This window comes from Colossoma macropomum, unplaced genomic scaffold (assembly GCF_904425465.1).
Source record: "Colossoma macropomum unplaced genomic scaffold, Colossoma_macropomum, whole genome shotgun sequence".
Classification (NCBI taxonomy): Eukaryota; Metazoa; Chordata; class Actinopteri; order Characiformes; family Serrasalmidae; genus Colossoma; species Colossoma macropomum.
The window spans coordinates 37,264,752-37,279,549 of NW_023494784.1; the positions used below are offsets into that span (position 1 = coordinate 37,264,752).

Genomic DNA, 14,798 nt, shown 5'->3' on the forward strand with positions numbered 1-14,798 from the left:
TTTCTTACATAAAATAGACCTAATTATTATATTCAAAAAACATAAAAAAAACATGTGCAGGGGTTCTTTTGGGGTATGTTGCCTTGAGGCAACATTTTGCGTCAATGAGAAACAGTGATACAGACCCGTGTTCCCTGAAGTAGTAAGACCTGGCTTGTGACTGGCTAAATCCATTCCACTGTCACACATTGTTGCTTCTAGGCAACAAACATATTTCTGCAAATTCTCATTGCAAAAAATTTTATACTGGATGTTTAAAAAGTGCCCACTAAGAGGTAGTATCTCCAAGTACATGTATTTTATTGACTCATTCAAACTCTTCCTTTTATTGTTAACCATATCATTGTCTTTAAATATGTATGATGTTATTGTAAAGGCGGAAAATGGGCTTGTTGCCCTGAGGCAACATTGTGCAACAGAGAGTTATAGAAGTGTATAATAAAACTTAGGACCAGTCAGTGGGTCCCTGGCCATTTAAGAGTTAACCCTTGTTAGACTGTGGGATTGAAATTTGAGATGGCACACTATCACTTTTTCTTTTCTGATGCTAAGTAGGCCTCAATAATGTTTTCTCTTTAAGAACTTCTGAGCTTTAAAATGAGTTGTTTTTAATTGGAGCAGCTAAACAGAAAATTACACTAACACCTCAACAGCTAAATATAATATTAGATTTTTCAGAATTTACTGGGTCCACCTTTTACCATTATTGCAGCTTCCATTCTTATCAAGAGACCATGAAAATTGTCCCCATCAGATATACTGACCACCCCAGAGTCCAGACCTCAACATCACTGAATGTGCTTTATGCTTTATGTGATTATTTGGATGGTGAGAAGCAAAAAATTCTAAACCAACTTCAAAGACTGAACTTTGAAGGTGTGGCTGCAGATTATTTTGAGAAACTGAAAGTGAGTCTGCTGAAAAGAATGAAAGCTGTAATAAAGGAGTGGGAAAAAAAAGAAAAAAAAATATTATATGTAGTTATTGAGGATTCTGTTAAGATTAAGAAGTTCTTAATGACAGTGTAAATTAAATAAATAAAGGGTGGTCTGACACAAAAATGATTAGCATTTACATGTTTGCTGGTTTGTCATCTCTAAAGTCCTTTCATCTTTGAGCTTAACGGCGGCCGAAGGAAACAGCTGCTATAGATAAGTGTGGAAATCTGGTCTCAGCTGCTGAGATCGCACTGCAGCATGTGTCTGGCGATATTTCTGTATCGCGGGCTGGACGCTATAGGAATGAGTTTATTGTGCCTCAGCGGGTAGTCATGGTTGTTAATCTCATTAATGTGAGGGGCCACTTTCTGGAAGAATCCTGGAGCACTGGGCTGCTATACTCTTCAAATAAGGGTTCCTAAAGGTTCTTGGCTGGGATGAGCTGTTCTAGGAATGGATGTTTAATTGGTAGAGACACTTTAGGTTTTTCACACAAGCATATCTCATTTACAAAAATTGTTCTTTAAAGAAGCATCCAGTGAAAGGTTCTTTTAGACAGCAAAAGCTGTTATTATATAACATTTTTTGGCACCTTTATTTTTAAGACTGTAGCCTCTCTGTCTTGTATACACTTAATTCGTACTACACAGGGCGACCACAAGGGCACTGTCATACACTGCCCTCCTTTCTCTTTCATCTTGAGGTAATGACCAAGGCCATATTTAGTGACAGTGCAAGTTATATAAGCTACAGTTATCTCCAGGTAAAGTTCTTTTGGTCAACCAAAATGATTTTATACTCAAAGCCTACTTATTAATAAATCAGTAACATAATACAAAAAAATGCACTATAGAACTGCAGAAATATGTTTAATTTTAACTGCTCTATACACATTCACTGTAATTAAAAGTGTAGCTCCATTTTTCATTTGAATTTTTTTACACCATTGAAAATTCTGTCTACCCTTCAGGACTTCTTTAAAAGAAACTGCATGTTTCATTGAAAAAGGCTTTGTTGAATAACAGTCATTGTTTTCATAATTCTTTATATTATTTTTAGATGCTGGCTCTTATTAAAGTAATTAAACTGCATAAATATTGTGATGCACATTGTGTAATTTAATGTTGTTTGTTCCGTATTGCACGCACTTAGTTATATGGCTCAAACTTCCAGTGCAAGAAATGTATAAAAATACTTTTAACAAATATGAGTACAATGAACGTAGCCACTTTAAATGAAACATGCAATTTTTGTTAATGCTGACAAAATCCACAATATGCTGTAATGTGTGTATATATATATATATATATATATATATATATATATATATATATATATTAATAATTGTAAAATATTATATTATATTTATTTTTAAAAGACCACTAGTTTGTAGATATTTCAGTTTACAAATACATGAATACACAAATACAGCAGTAAATAAGTGAGTGTTATAACTCTCTGGTTGACACCTCTAATGTTGGTATATCAAAAAAGGCCAAGTGACCAGAAGAGAACTGAGATATTTGAGCTGTTTATAACTCCATACATGAATGCAGCCACATTTGTCTCAGTGACTTGCCACATGTACTGGATTGTAGAAGCATAATTTTTCCTGCCCAGTGGCTTTTCACGGTGTATCAGGGGTTTGCCAGTGAATCTCTGTGATCTTCTGATCCTTGTCCAAGTTCAAGGCCACAGCTGGCATAGCAACTGCGCTAAAACCCCCGGCCACAATCTCTTTGTGTGGGACTAGCCGTCAGGCCCTTTAATGTGAAGAGAAATGTTAAGATCACATGATGGTGGGCACTCTGTGGTTGGTCAGCGTAGCATCTAGTGCCTGAGGGTTGGACTGAGCCCACCTACTGATGGCTGTCGTGAAGCTCTGTGGGGCAGACAGCGGTATTCAGACATGCTTTTATGATTTCCATTTCTCTTAAAGCTGGCAATGCTGTGGGTTAAAATAAAGACCATTAGTTGACCAAGATGTACATTTCTGTCATTTGGACTTTGCTAGGTTGTTGCACCAGCCTACTCATTTAATGCTGGCATGTCATGACTCACATGCAACTGAAATATTGAATCATTCTCATTTATTTCACAAATAAGTCTACGAGTGTAGATTTAAATGGTGAATCAGCTTCAGTTTGTAAAATCAAGCGCCATCCTACCAGCACCTCATTTACATTGCATTTACTTGAAGTATGCTCTAATTCCATTGGCTGCACTGGAGTTTGAGGTCAAGCACTGCGTGTACTGCTCCCCCCTACTGACCAGACTTTATAGTGTTAAATTACAACAACTGAATAGAATAAAATATACAATAAAAAAAAATCTTTGTTTTTAAAACATGGTAGAATGATGTTATAGCATGCTTGATATTCTAAAATAGCATTTAAATGCTGTATTATTGCAGTGTTTGAGATGCTTCTGCACTAGCTGTGTTCTGAATTGTTCATTTTGTGGGCGGAGTCAGAAAAGCACAGTGTAATATGTCTCTAAATGAAGCATGAAATTGTTGCAGCGTTTGTTTGCACCAATATGTATGTAAAATATGCACATCCACTTTTATACTTGATTGCATGGCCACAAATGATTAATATTATATATTTTATATATTGATGGGTTTTGATTACTCAGTGCATGGAAACAAGCGCCTGTTCACAAGCACTTTACATTTTAGATCATGCATATACATATAATTTATATGAAGCATGCCTTAATTTATGCAGATGCTTTACTATTGAGCCAATAGTGAACCCAAAAGAAAAGTATTCAGCTCATGAGCCAATGGTTGTCCTCATAGGTGGAATTTTGGGGTTGAGCAGAAGATGCACTTTTTTTCATAAAACACTGGCTGCTTGAGCGATAATATTACAGTATAGTACAAAAAAATGTAGTGCTCTCATTTTACAATCAGATTTGACAGTACGCAACTTTGGCTGTTATTCATCAATGTGCTGACCACTGCAATAGATATAAATGATTGAATTAAGGTGGTAACTCAACATGAAGGCACTGTAGAAATCATAACATCAAGGATCAGTCTTTAGCACAAAGAGCCGGACCCCCCAAGATCAGTTTAGCAGTGTGTCAGCTTTCCGGGATCTATCCGGAGATATCCGTGTCCGCTCAGTGCCTCCCCCCATGGCCTCCATGGGGATTTGTGCCTTTGGCTGGAGGGGATTTGATCTGAAAAGGAGATAGACATCAGCAGAGAAGGTCCTAAAGCAAAGTAACAAAGAGGCTAATGAGGTGAAGTACAGTAGATTTGTGTGTTCAGTGTTTGCGTAACCTCTGCCCCCCAGCTGATGCTGGAAAAACGGCAGCTGTACAGAATGTGCTGATGGGTCTCTGACCTCCATCATCCATTGTTTTATTGCAGCAGATGGAAAGCATTGACTTTTTCTCCACTTGGAATAGAGATGCATTCCTTCTGAGTTTCCTGTTTCACATTGGAATTTTAAAGAAATGCTATATTAAAAGGGCATTCAGGCCAAAAACTAGCATCTAATATATTACTTGTCATGTCATGTAATATTCTGTAGCGCAGCATTGCATCCCTCAGCATTATCAGTTTGACAGAATTCACAATTTTGTGTCCTTTTTGTCCATTAGTGTTCCCTCACTACAATACCCAGCATGCATTACCTAAATACATACAACCTTTGGTAATCCCCCACCAGTGGTGCTAAAGAGATCCACTGATGAAGAGGATAATAAATACAGATGTGATGTTTGGCTTCCTCGTAGAGGTCAGCGGGGGACACTTTTTTGAGTCACGCTCCTGCATGCTTCCGCAAGATTTCATCCCGCTCCCAGAATCAATTGTCCCACAAAACTGAAACATTTAGTCCCGCTCCCTCCACGGAGTTCCATCAAGGCGAACTGACATCTAATATCTGACATAGTCTATTCACAAAGACATTATCCTCTGCAAAAATAACACAGCAGTTATGATCATCAGGCTCACTGTGAGTAACTTCACCATACACCATTTATTCCCAGTAAACACAAAGCAGAAATTAAACGACCGAATGGTTATTTTTAGTGTTTTGCTGGGCAGCTGTGGCCTTCAGACCTAAAGCTCCGCCATCTCTGTAAATTATGAGAATTTGCATGTTGTTCACAGTATTGGTTGCATCACAACTCTTTAGAATTACTTCATTCATTTTGACTGTTTTGCTGTTATTCTTTTATTATATTTATATATAAGATTTAGTGATCGTTCTACTTTATTTAGGATGTTCATTTATTTGTGAGAGTTCTCTTCGTGCGTGCTTTCGGCACACAATGATTGCATTTTCCTTTTTGACCAGAATCTCTCTTTAAACAGAATTTGCTTAAAAACTAGAGTGTTTGTTGTAGTTGTTCACTGAAGCAAATCTAATTTTGGGACACCTTGCAACTTTTTGAGTTTTTTCCTTTTTGCAGTGGCTTCATGTTCATCAAAGTGTCCTCCTTGGTATAAAAAGTGTGTGTTAACAGTATATATCAAACTTTTTGGCCCAAAGGTAGATGGTTCAGAAACAGTCCACCAAAGTTAATACAAAACTGCAACATTCCTCCAGGATGATGGTGAAACACAGGAACACAAGTGCAAGACAATACAATATACACAGTGCAGACAATACAGTGCAATAAATAAATATGAAAAACTTACAACAAATACAAAACAGAGCACAGGCAGTACACGGTACTGAGAGTATGTGGAGCTGTGCAAAGGAGGATGTAACATACTATGACATATTAGCAGCTTAGCAGATAGCCTAGCATATATGAGCATAGCAGTCACTGAGGTAGCAACCAGAACAGCAATATACAGTATACAGTATTTGGTTGATACAGTAATTCTAGCAGCTAACAATGTTAAAATGAAGTAAAATGTGCAAAAATGCAAAGTCAGATATTGTTGAGGAAATAAAAAGTGCTACAGTCGGATCTACAGTCATATCAAATGAAGTGTTTCAGTGAAATGCATATAGTAATTATATTTAAATACAGTGTTCCAGACATAATTTGGAACTACAGGAAGTGGGAAGTGAGCTAGTTCCATATTGTTATATATAAGTATATGTGTGTGTGTGTGTGTCTGTGTGGGTGTCCTTCAGTTCAGTCCATGGGAGTTGAGGAATCTGATGGCTTGTGGAAAGAAACTGTAGCCAGGTCTGGCTGTGAGGGCCCGAATGCTGCAGTACCTTCTTCCAGATGGCAGAGGAGAGAACAGTCCGTGTGAGGGGTGTGTGGGGTCAGTCACAATGCTAGTGGCTTTTTGGATGCAGCGTGTGGTCTAAATGTCAGTGATAGAGGGAAGAGAGACTTCGATAATCTTTTCAGCTGTCCTCACTATTCGCTGGAGGGTCTTGCGGTCAGAGGCGGTGCAAAACCTCAAACAGTTATTTAGTTTGTGGTCAGATATATATAATAAGTGGTTTATGTAATGGCTACTTGGCCAGATTCCTGAAGCTGTTGATGGATGCTGGGTGATGGCATTAATTACTGTTTTAAGAGTCTTATGTTGAGTCTTGTTGAATCTGTTGAAATATGAACAAAAGTATCAGTTGAAATAAGAATATTTTGTATTAAATGCATATTCATAAAATGGTATCTTTTATGAAGCACCTAAAAATAAAACCTAATAGAACCCTATTCCCTATAGAACCTTACATCTCACCAGAGACTTCGACTTTGTCCCCTTCAGTTGCCTTTTAATAACAATCTCCTAGTTTCAGATAACTTCACTCCTAGATGAGCTTACTTGAAAATGGGAGGGACCCTTTGGGAGGGAAAAGGGGTGGACACTGTGATGCAAAAACAGTAGCCACACATGCCTGTCCGAAATTCCTTATGATTTCACGTGGTCTTGGTACGCGAACAGAGAAGGAAAGATAAACTTACCACAATGAGAAGAAAGAACAGAGCATAGTTATATCTACAGTATACAGATAGAATATACACCAAACTCATCTTCTGAGTGAATAGCACACCATCCTTATGTTTGTGCTAACATAGCACTACAAATCCCCTAGAAAATAGCAGAAATTAGCATTGTTGTAGCAATGATAATCGGATAAATAAAGGCATAAAACTTTAATATCATTTATATATTAAATCTACGTCAACTTACTATGCAGTATTGACCACAATAATATGTTATTGTGGCAGTTTGAAAAAGAATGGTGTCATTTATAGTTACAAATTATACATTTTTAGTTTTTTTGATTTTTAAATTAATTAAAAATTGGCCCCCATAGTAGTTTATGAGTGTGCATGTCTATTTTGACAGTAAAATGGATCAGTTTATGGAATTGCAGCTTTCTGCTACCATGTTTCCTATCACTGTATAAAGGAACCTTATTGCTGCCTTTATTGTTGGGTAGTTTCTGAGCATGCGAAAGTACATATTTAGAACAGGATTCAAATTACTAAGGGCTCATTATTGATTTGTTTAATCATAAAATGATTAATCAGGCTGTATTTGTTAGTGTAACTTCAAGACTGATATATGAAAATGAACTCTGTGCTGATTGGCTGCCTTGTATTGTGCTTCAGTCAAAAAGCAGTCCGGGATGGAACAAACTATTAAGTTCAGACTGAATTCCTCTGCAATTCCAGCTGTAATGATTCATTTGCTTCCCAACAGCCAGAACAGCACAGCGTTTAATCATCCGCATTTTCCACTCCAATAGCTCTGCTACATATCATACCGCAGGAACAACACTCCATATCACGTCAGCATCAGCTGGCAGAGTTAAACTGTTGTAATGTAGCAAAATGGAGGATTATACAGCAACAACAACTTCAAGATGAATTCCGAAGTTAGTTTTCATATGTGGATCATATGGAGTGATTACTGCATTTTGGAAAGCATTCTGTGCATAAGCAGCTGTGAGAAACACTAAATTCAACTAATTAACTAGTTTAACTCCTTTTTTCCTGTCCTTGCTCTGTACACAGCTACTCCATATCCAGGTGGGTTCAAGTGCTTCACATGTGAGGAAGCTGCTGACAATTATGAGTGCAATCGCTGGGCGCCGGATCTGTACTGCCCACGAGGTGAGTCCATCCGTCTCAACTGGCTCCGCAAAGTCAGGATTTATGCAGTATATTAGGAGTGTGAAGATTCTCCAGAATCCACGGACTAAGGGACGTCCAGAAGATGGAACCGCAACACGAGACGATTGTATGGCGGTTTTCAGAATCGTTACACCACTATCATATATTTATTGGAAGTAACATATGAATCGTTATTAGGAAGGTGTGTTTTTGAATGTCATGCAATGAGTAAATTGTAAAGTTCTGCAGGTAATGCAGTAATGACATACATTTTTAGTTAGAAACAACTCATTAAATGTGTAGATCTATAACTAACTAATAGAGTGCTTGCAGTTCATGTAAATTATTATTATTCAAAATATCAATAACACTTTTGTATAGGGAGATGTTATAGTGCCCTTGTAATGTTCTTATTAAGCCTTTTCAGGCCATTATCTGGCAGCTTATTAGCACTTTATTAAAGTAGGGTCAATTAAACATTTTCCAGGGCACTTATAACTTATCAGTTACATCGTGTTTCATCAGAAATGTTGTATTCTTTTCTCAAAGCATGAATTAGGTGTTTTCTGTTCATTTGTATTAGTATCTCAATAGTAAATCGCCACTTTACTCTAAATAAAGACAACCTGGCCTCCTGTTCCAAAGAGAAAACATTTATACCTAGTTATTGCTTAATAAAGTAATAGTAATGAGCCCAGTTTATTACCAGCTATTGTCTTGATAAGGCTTGATAATGGCATTATAATGTCCACCTGTACTGAAGTGTTAACATAATATCTTCTGTGTTTGGTTATGAGACATATTACTTACATAACTAGATATACCTATATTTAAATATAATTTGTTGTGCATCTAATGAGCCATTTAAATGTAATTATTGTTGGAGAGTTTATACGATCAACATTCCATGATTCAGAGGATTGTATTCAAAAGATCAGTCTCCCCATGCTCATATATTGCCCAGCATTCTGTACCTACATCGGTCATGTCTTAGCTGTGAGTAGCCTCCCTCATAAATAAGGCTGAGCTGCCTTTGGATGGATTTACAGCTCCGGTTTAATGACTCAGGAAATCTTATCCTCCTTCTTTAAAATGCACTTTCAGTGTCACACACTTGTGGTATTACACATGTACTCTTAGAAATGTGCCTGACACAAGTTTTAGTGCAGTTCAACATAATGATTTAAATAGGAGTCGATTCTTTATTCCTGAATGTTATCTTGAAATATGACCACCATGTTTTTTTTTCTAGTAAGCACACTTGATAAAAGTCCAGTTACGTTCACACCAAACAGTGTCCAGACACCCTTTCTAAAGAGTGAATTCAGCTACTTTAAGGTGCACCTATTGCTCACACAAGCGTATGATCTCCATTAAAAAGCTTTGACCTGCTCTGGAGCAGCTGCACATGAGCCTAAGGTCACCATGCCCAATGCTAAGTGCCAGCTAGATGGGTATAAAGCCCCCCAGCATAGGGCTGTGGAGCAGTGAAACTGTGTTCTCTGGAGTGACGGAGCTCCATCGAATACCTTTGGGATGAGTTGGAGTGATCCAGAACTAATCATCCAACATCAGTACCTGACCTCACTAATGCTCTTGTGTCTGAATGCAATCAAATTCTCACAGCAATGTTCCAACATCTAGTGTAAAGCCTTCCCAGAATAGTAGAGGCTGTTACTGCAGCAAAGGAGGACAAACTCATTATTAATACCCTTCATTTTAGAAAAAAAACTTTTGGACACATAGCGTATGTTCATATTAAATTCAGTTTCAATTTCAGATCACATTTGATCCACATACATAATACATAATAGAATACATGACTGACTTGTGGCCAATGAGGACGGGTAGACTTCAGATTTTTTTTTTTTCCCCACACATCACAGTTAACCCGCACACTGTAATTAGATAGGACCCCCTGGATCATAGTCCCAGGCTTTATGATTCATTTTTACTTGCAGAGAGTAAATATTGCTACACGCATCACAAAGTGGACTGGGGTGGGAACACTGTGTCAGTGACCAAACGCTGTGTGGCCTTGGAGGACTGCCTCTTCGCTACTGGCTGCACTGGACTGGACCATGAAGGAAACAAGGTGAGTGACTGAAATGTTTTTATCTGAGTAACATTATTGTTTTATTCTGTCTATCCATCCATCCATCCATCCACCAACCCATCCACCTACTCATCTATCTATCTATCTGTCTGTCTGTCTGTCTGTCTGTCTATCTATGTCTCTCTATCTATCCATCCATCCATCTACCAAACCATCTACCTACTCATCTATCTATCTATCTATCTATCTATCTATCTATCTATCTATCTATCTATCTATCTGTTTGTCTGTCTGTCTGTCTGACTGTCTGTCTATCCAACTATCTATCTATCTATCTATCTATCTATGTATCTATCTATCTATCTATCTATCTATAGTCTAGGCCATGCAGTGTACATATATTCATATATTTTGGTATATTATACCAGAATAAACCTTCCAGGGAAAATGCATAATATAATTAATGTATAATATAATACATAATATAGTGTGGTAAAACCAGGTGTGTGCTTTTAAACTCAAGTTTGCAGAGCAAGCCAATACGCTTCCATTTCACTCTAGCTAATGAAAGGCACCCACATCTGTCTGCTAAATGCACAACACGACCTACACAGCAAGCCCACTTCAAGGAATCTAGTGGGAGGATTATAAACATCCCTGTCCAACCCTACAGCGCTGAGGATACAGCACAGTTAACTCCAGTGTAGTTAATCCATAATTGCCCCGTAAGTGATTTCACCGAGTTAGACTGTCTTCCCCCGTCTTGTGGCCTACTTAATCTTCGCTGAAGGATCTCCCCATCGCCTGAGGACAACGTATGGCTTATACCTACCTTTCAGTGCGGCACAGAAGCTTTGAAGAAGAAAATGAGAGGGAAGTGATGGACAAATGAGGGATAGAAGTGTGGAAAGCTCAGCGTTCCAAAATGAGACACTTTGAGGAATAGAGAATAAGCACCAGCTCTATTTTAGGTGTTCTTGTTTGTATCAGCTTTGTGTGTCACCGTCTGGAATTTAGTTTGTTTATGTCCTTGACTGCAGGTAATCTCCTTCCCTTTCAGCCCTACATTAAAGCATTTCCGCTTTCACATGCCTTTGTGTTCTGTTTCCATTTTGGCAGGTAACAAAGTATTCGGTACAGTATTCAGTAAAGATTCAGCACAACCTTAGTGCTGAGATACAAAAGAACAGAATTAGAGAAAATAGAGATTAGCTCACAAGCAACCCTAATAAACACGCTTAGCCACGCCACATGGTGCCTTGTGTAAAATATAGGCAAAAGCATTACGATGAATGCTAAAAACCCCCTAACTTGGCAAAAGTGAGGGAATTCATGGAACAGTGTAACAGTATTTATGCCGATGTTGTAATCGACCTGTTGGAAAACCTCTGAGAGAAAGGATTCTGTTCATAGCCTTTAAAAATTACTTAGCATTTCTTCGATGTAAATAAAATATTGTAGCATAACCTACACTAAAGTTTTTAACTGATATTTAAATTGATGTGTGAATGACTGTATGTAATTGCGTATATCTTCAAAAAGGTGGTAAGAAAGACGGTTCTTCAACAGTTCTTTAGTCAAGAAAGTGGTTCCATGTAGAACCATGAACACTCAAAGAACCCTTTGCATGATTAAAGGGTTCTTTGCATCATGAACAAGTTTTTCAGATTGGTAGAGAATGTGCTGTAGATGATTCTATATAGAACCTTTTTTGAAAATATAAATATAGCACCAAAAAGGGTTTCACTATTGTTACAAGCCAAATAACCCTTTTTGGGTACTATATAGACCCCTTTTTGGCTAAAAATGTAGTTGATCAGAACGTGATTGGCTGATTCCACTGTCACTTCCTAATTATGCTAGTAGTTAAAGTAATGTGTAAGGACTTCTGTCCAGTTCCTGAAGTCCTAACCAATTGGCTATATTTCCCTGGATACCACATTCTGATTTGATTATTTTCCATTGGGCCTTTTAAAAATTCAACCCTTTTTTTCTAACCAAGACTTAACAATTAATTAAGAATGGTACTACAGTACGTGCTTAAATACAACAAGCATGATTATATTAAATAAAATTAAACTAAAAATAACAGATGATTTTTTTTTATTTATTTTTTTATTTAGGGATTCTCACAGGTGCTAATGACACAATGTGTGCCAGAAATACGCTGTTTTTTTGGCCTAAATGCACCGTAACAAGCTCAAACAGTAAACGAGCTCAGTATATTAATATTTTGTAATTCAGTTTATCAGTTCAATTTAAGTTGGCATTACAAAAGTTTGTTAAAAATATGGGACACAAAATTGAGTCAGTCTTGAGGGTCAGTAATCATGTCTAAGAGTGTAATGTGGCTGTCCTGCATGTTTTTCTCTTTAACCTGATTGGTTCTTGCTCTGTACAGGTGTGCGTTTCGTGTTGTGAGGGGAACATCTGTAATATGCCTTTACCTCGGAACGAGACGGACGCCATATTTGCCACCACGTCCCCCCTCAATGGTGGCCAGCGAACCCCACTTCATCCCACAATGGCACTCTTCTTCTCCGTCTCCACCCTCATCATCCTCAGCTATGCTTGAGAGACTGTGGATGGTGTTTTGTGAGGGGTTTGATTAATTTATTTCTACACTCTCAAAAATGATGTGCTATTAAAAGGAACACCAGCATTTTTCAGCCTGATCTGTATCATCTAAGTCTGCATAGAGCCAGTTAACAGAGATCAATCTATTCATAATCAATTTTAGACATTCCTCTGTACTCAAAAAGCAAATATAATAAAAGCCACCGGGCTGTTGCTTTAATATCTGCCCACTGGCTTCTATTATAAATATGTTTTTATACAAGAAAATGCACTGAAATGATTGCCTGTGGTAACCGACTCTGTCCTACACATATGGCAGATAAAGATTAGTTTGAAAAATGTTGTTCCTTCAACAACATAATTCAGCACAACAGAAATGTGCTGTGTTCTTTTGGCCTTAATGCATCATAACAGGCTCGAATAATAAACCCAATACATTCAGTTCAATATATTATGAGTTCATTTGATTTCATATTAGAGGAATAGTTTGTCACATTTACACTATCTTCCATTTACCTCAGTTGTAGCTGATCAGCCAAGACATGTTTGGTGTCCAAATTTTGCTTCTTTAGAGCTCTGAGGGTAATGTAGCTAACAAACATTAGAATTCAATAGTCACCCAAATCTATACACTTGAATACGAAAACTTTTTATAGCTCACACTAAGTTATACTGTGCTCTAAACCACATCAAAAAGTCTGTGTGACCTTAATGAAGACCTGAAAAGTTTTGGGTGACTATTGACTTACACTGTTTGCTAACTTTGTTAGCCTTGTACCTCCAGCACTAAACTAAAGAAGCAAAGTTTGGACACCAAACATCTCTTGGCTGTTGGACAGCATCTGGGGAAAGTGGGAAATTGTGTAAATTCGATTTTTCACCAAATCGTTCCTTTAAGTTCACACAACAAATGTCAAACGTAAAGTAAGGCCTAAAGAACGCAGCATAAATCCGACACAGAACACAGTTAAATAAGGTAACACAGTGGGCTAGTGTTAACAGCAACACATTTGCTGGTCCAGTTTCGCTACATGTTGCCCAGAACTGGACATACAGATGTGTTTTAGCACATCTGTTCTGACAGTGATCGGCCTTACCTTCCACAAACAAAGTGTTACTTTTGAAATTTTCAGTCAACGTCTTCATTTTAACTCCTTTACTGTGAAAAATATCCAGGATTTTTTACATGTGGACACTTTTTAAAGCAGCTGATAATCTTCCTTCCCTCAAAACTCGAGGCTGTTTCCCTCAGCATGCTCTGACCTGTCGAAATGAGCGCTTCAGCATTTCACCACGAGGAGGATGGAGGGAAAGGTGGGGGGTGGGAGGGGATATTTATGGATTTATGGTTAAATGGAAACAAAACTGTACAGTTGTTGTCAATCATTAATTTAGATGTATAATATTTATTTTTGTACCATACCTTGTGTGTTCTTTTGTAGAAAGTGTGAAAACTGAATGCCTGCATGAACCGTAGGAGTGTGAGCCACATCTACTTATTGTCCAACCCTCAAAAAAAAACAGAACTTCCACCTATATAAAGTACCAGTCAAAAGTTTGGAGACCTCATCAAACGGTGTCTCACTATTTTTAGTATCTTCCACATTTTGGAGTAATAGTGAAGGCATGAAAACTATGAAATAACACATATGGAGTTATATTGAAAAAACAATAAAACATGAAATTTAACATGTGCCATCATTTTTGCACAGGCCACATTTTATGTTTTATTTTTTTTCCGATATGTTAAAATCAGCAAATAAGCAGTAATTGTGCATTTAAATGTGCAGAAGTGGGTTTTCTGTAAGGGGGGGTTAATTACTCTTAGAAAATCAAAATATATAATGTGACTAGGGGTGCCCAAACTTTTGCACACAACAAATATCGCATTCATTTTTTCAGGGATATTTTTCCACACCTCCAAGTTCAGTCTTAGAAGTTAGTTACACATTTTGCCAAGTAATCCCAAACACATTCAGTGCTGAGATCTGAGCTCTGGACAACTTTTATTTCCCTCTATGATAAAAATAATTTTCATCAGCACAGAAAGAGGCTCAGACTCCCTCCTTTCTTTTGAGCACACACCGTTTTTCATGTGATGACACTATTCTGAAGCACTTGTGTACAGATGTGTATGTATGTATGCATGGATTTGTAATATTCACTAATAACCT

The 14,798-nt window shown here is 37.5% G+C and overlaps 1 protein-coding gene across 1 annotated transcript in view; it reads left to right on the forward strand.

The window, feature by feature from the left end:
* Nucleotides 1–14,308, forward strand: part of lypd6 (LY6/PLAUR domain containing 6) — a 58,388-nt gene extending 44,080 nt beyond the window's left edge. Inside the window, exons 3-5 of the mRNA XM_036570953.1 lie at nt 7,893–7,991; nt 9,953–10,086; nt 12,449–14,308. Of these exons, the coding sequence (XP_036426846.1) occupies nt 7,893–7,991; nt 9,953–10,086; nt 12,449–12,622 (407 nt within the window). The 3' untranslated portion in view covers nt 12,623–14,308. The remainder of the gene's footprint in view (nt 1–7,892; nt 7,992–9,952; nt 10,087–12,448) is intronic.
* Nucleotides 14,309–14,798: the final 490 nt, after the last annotated feature.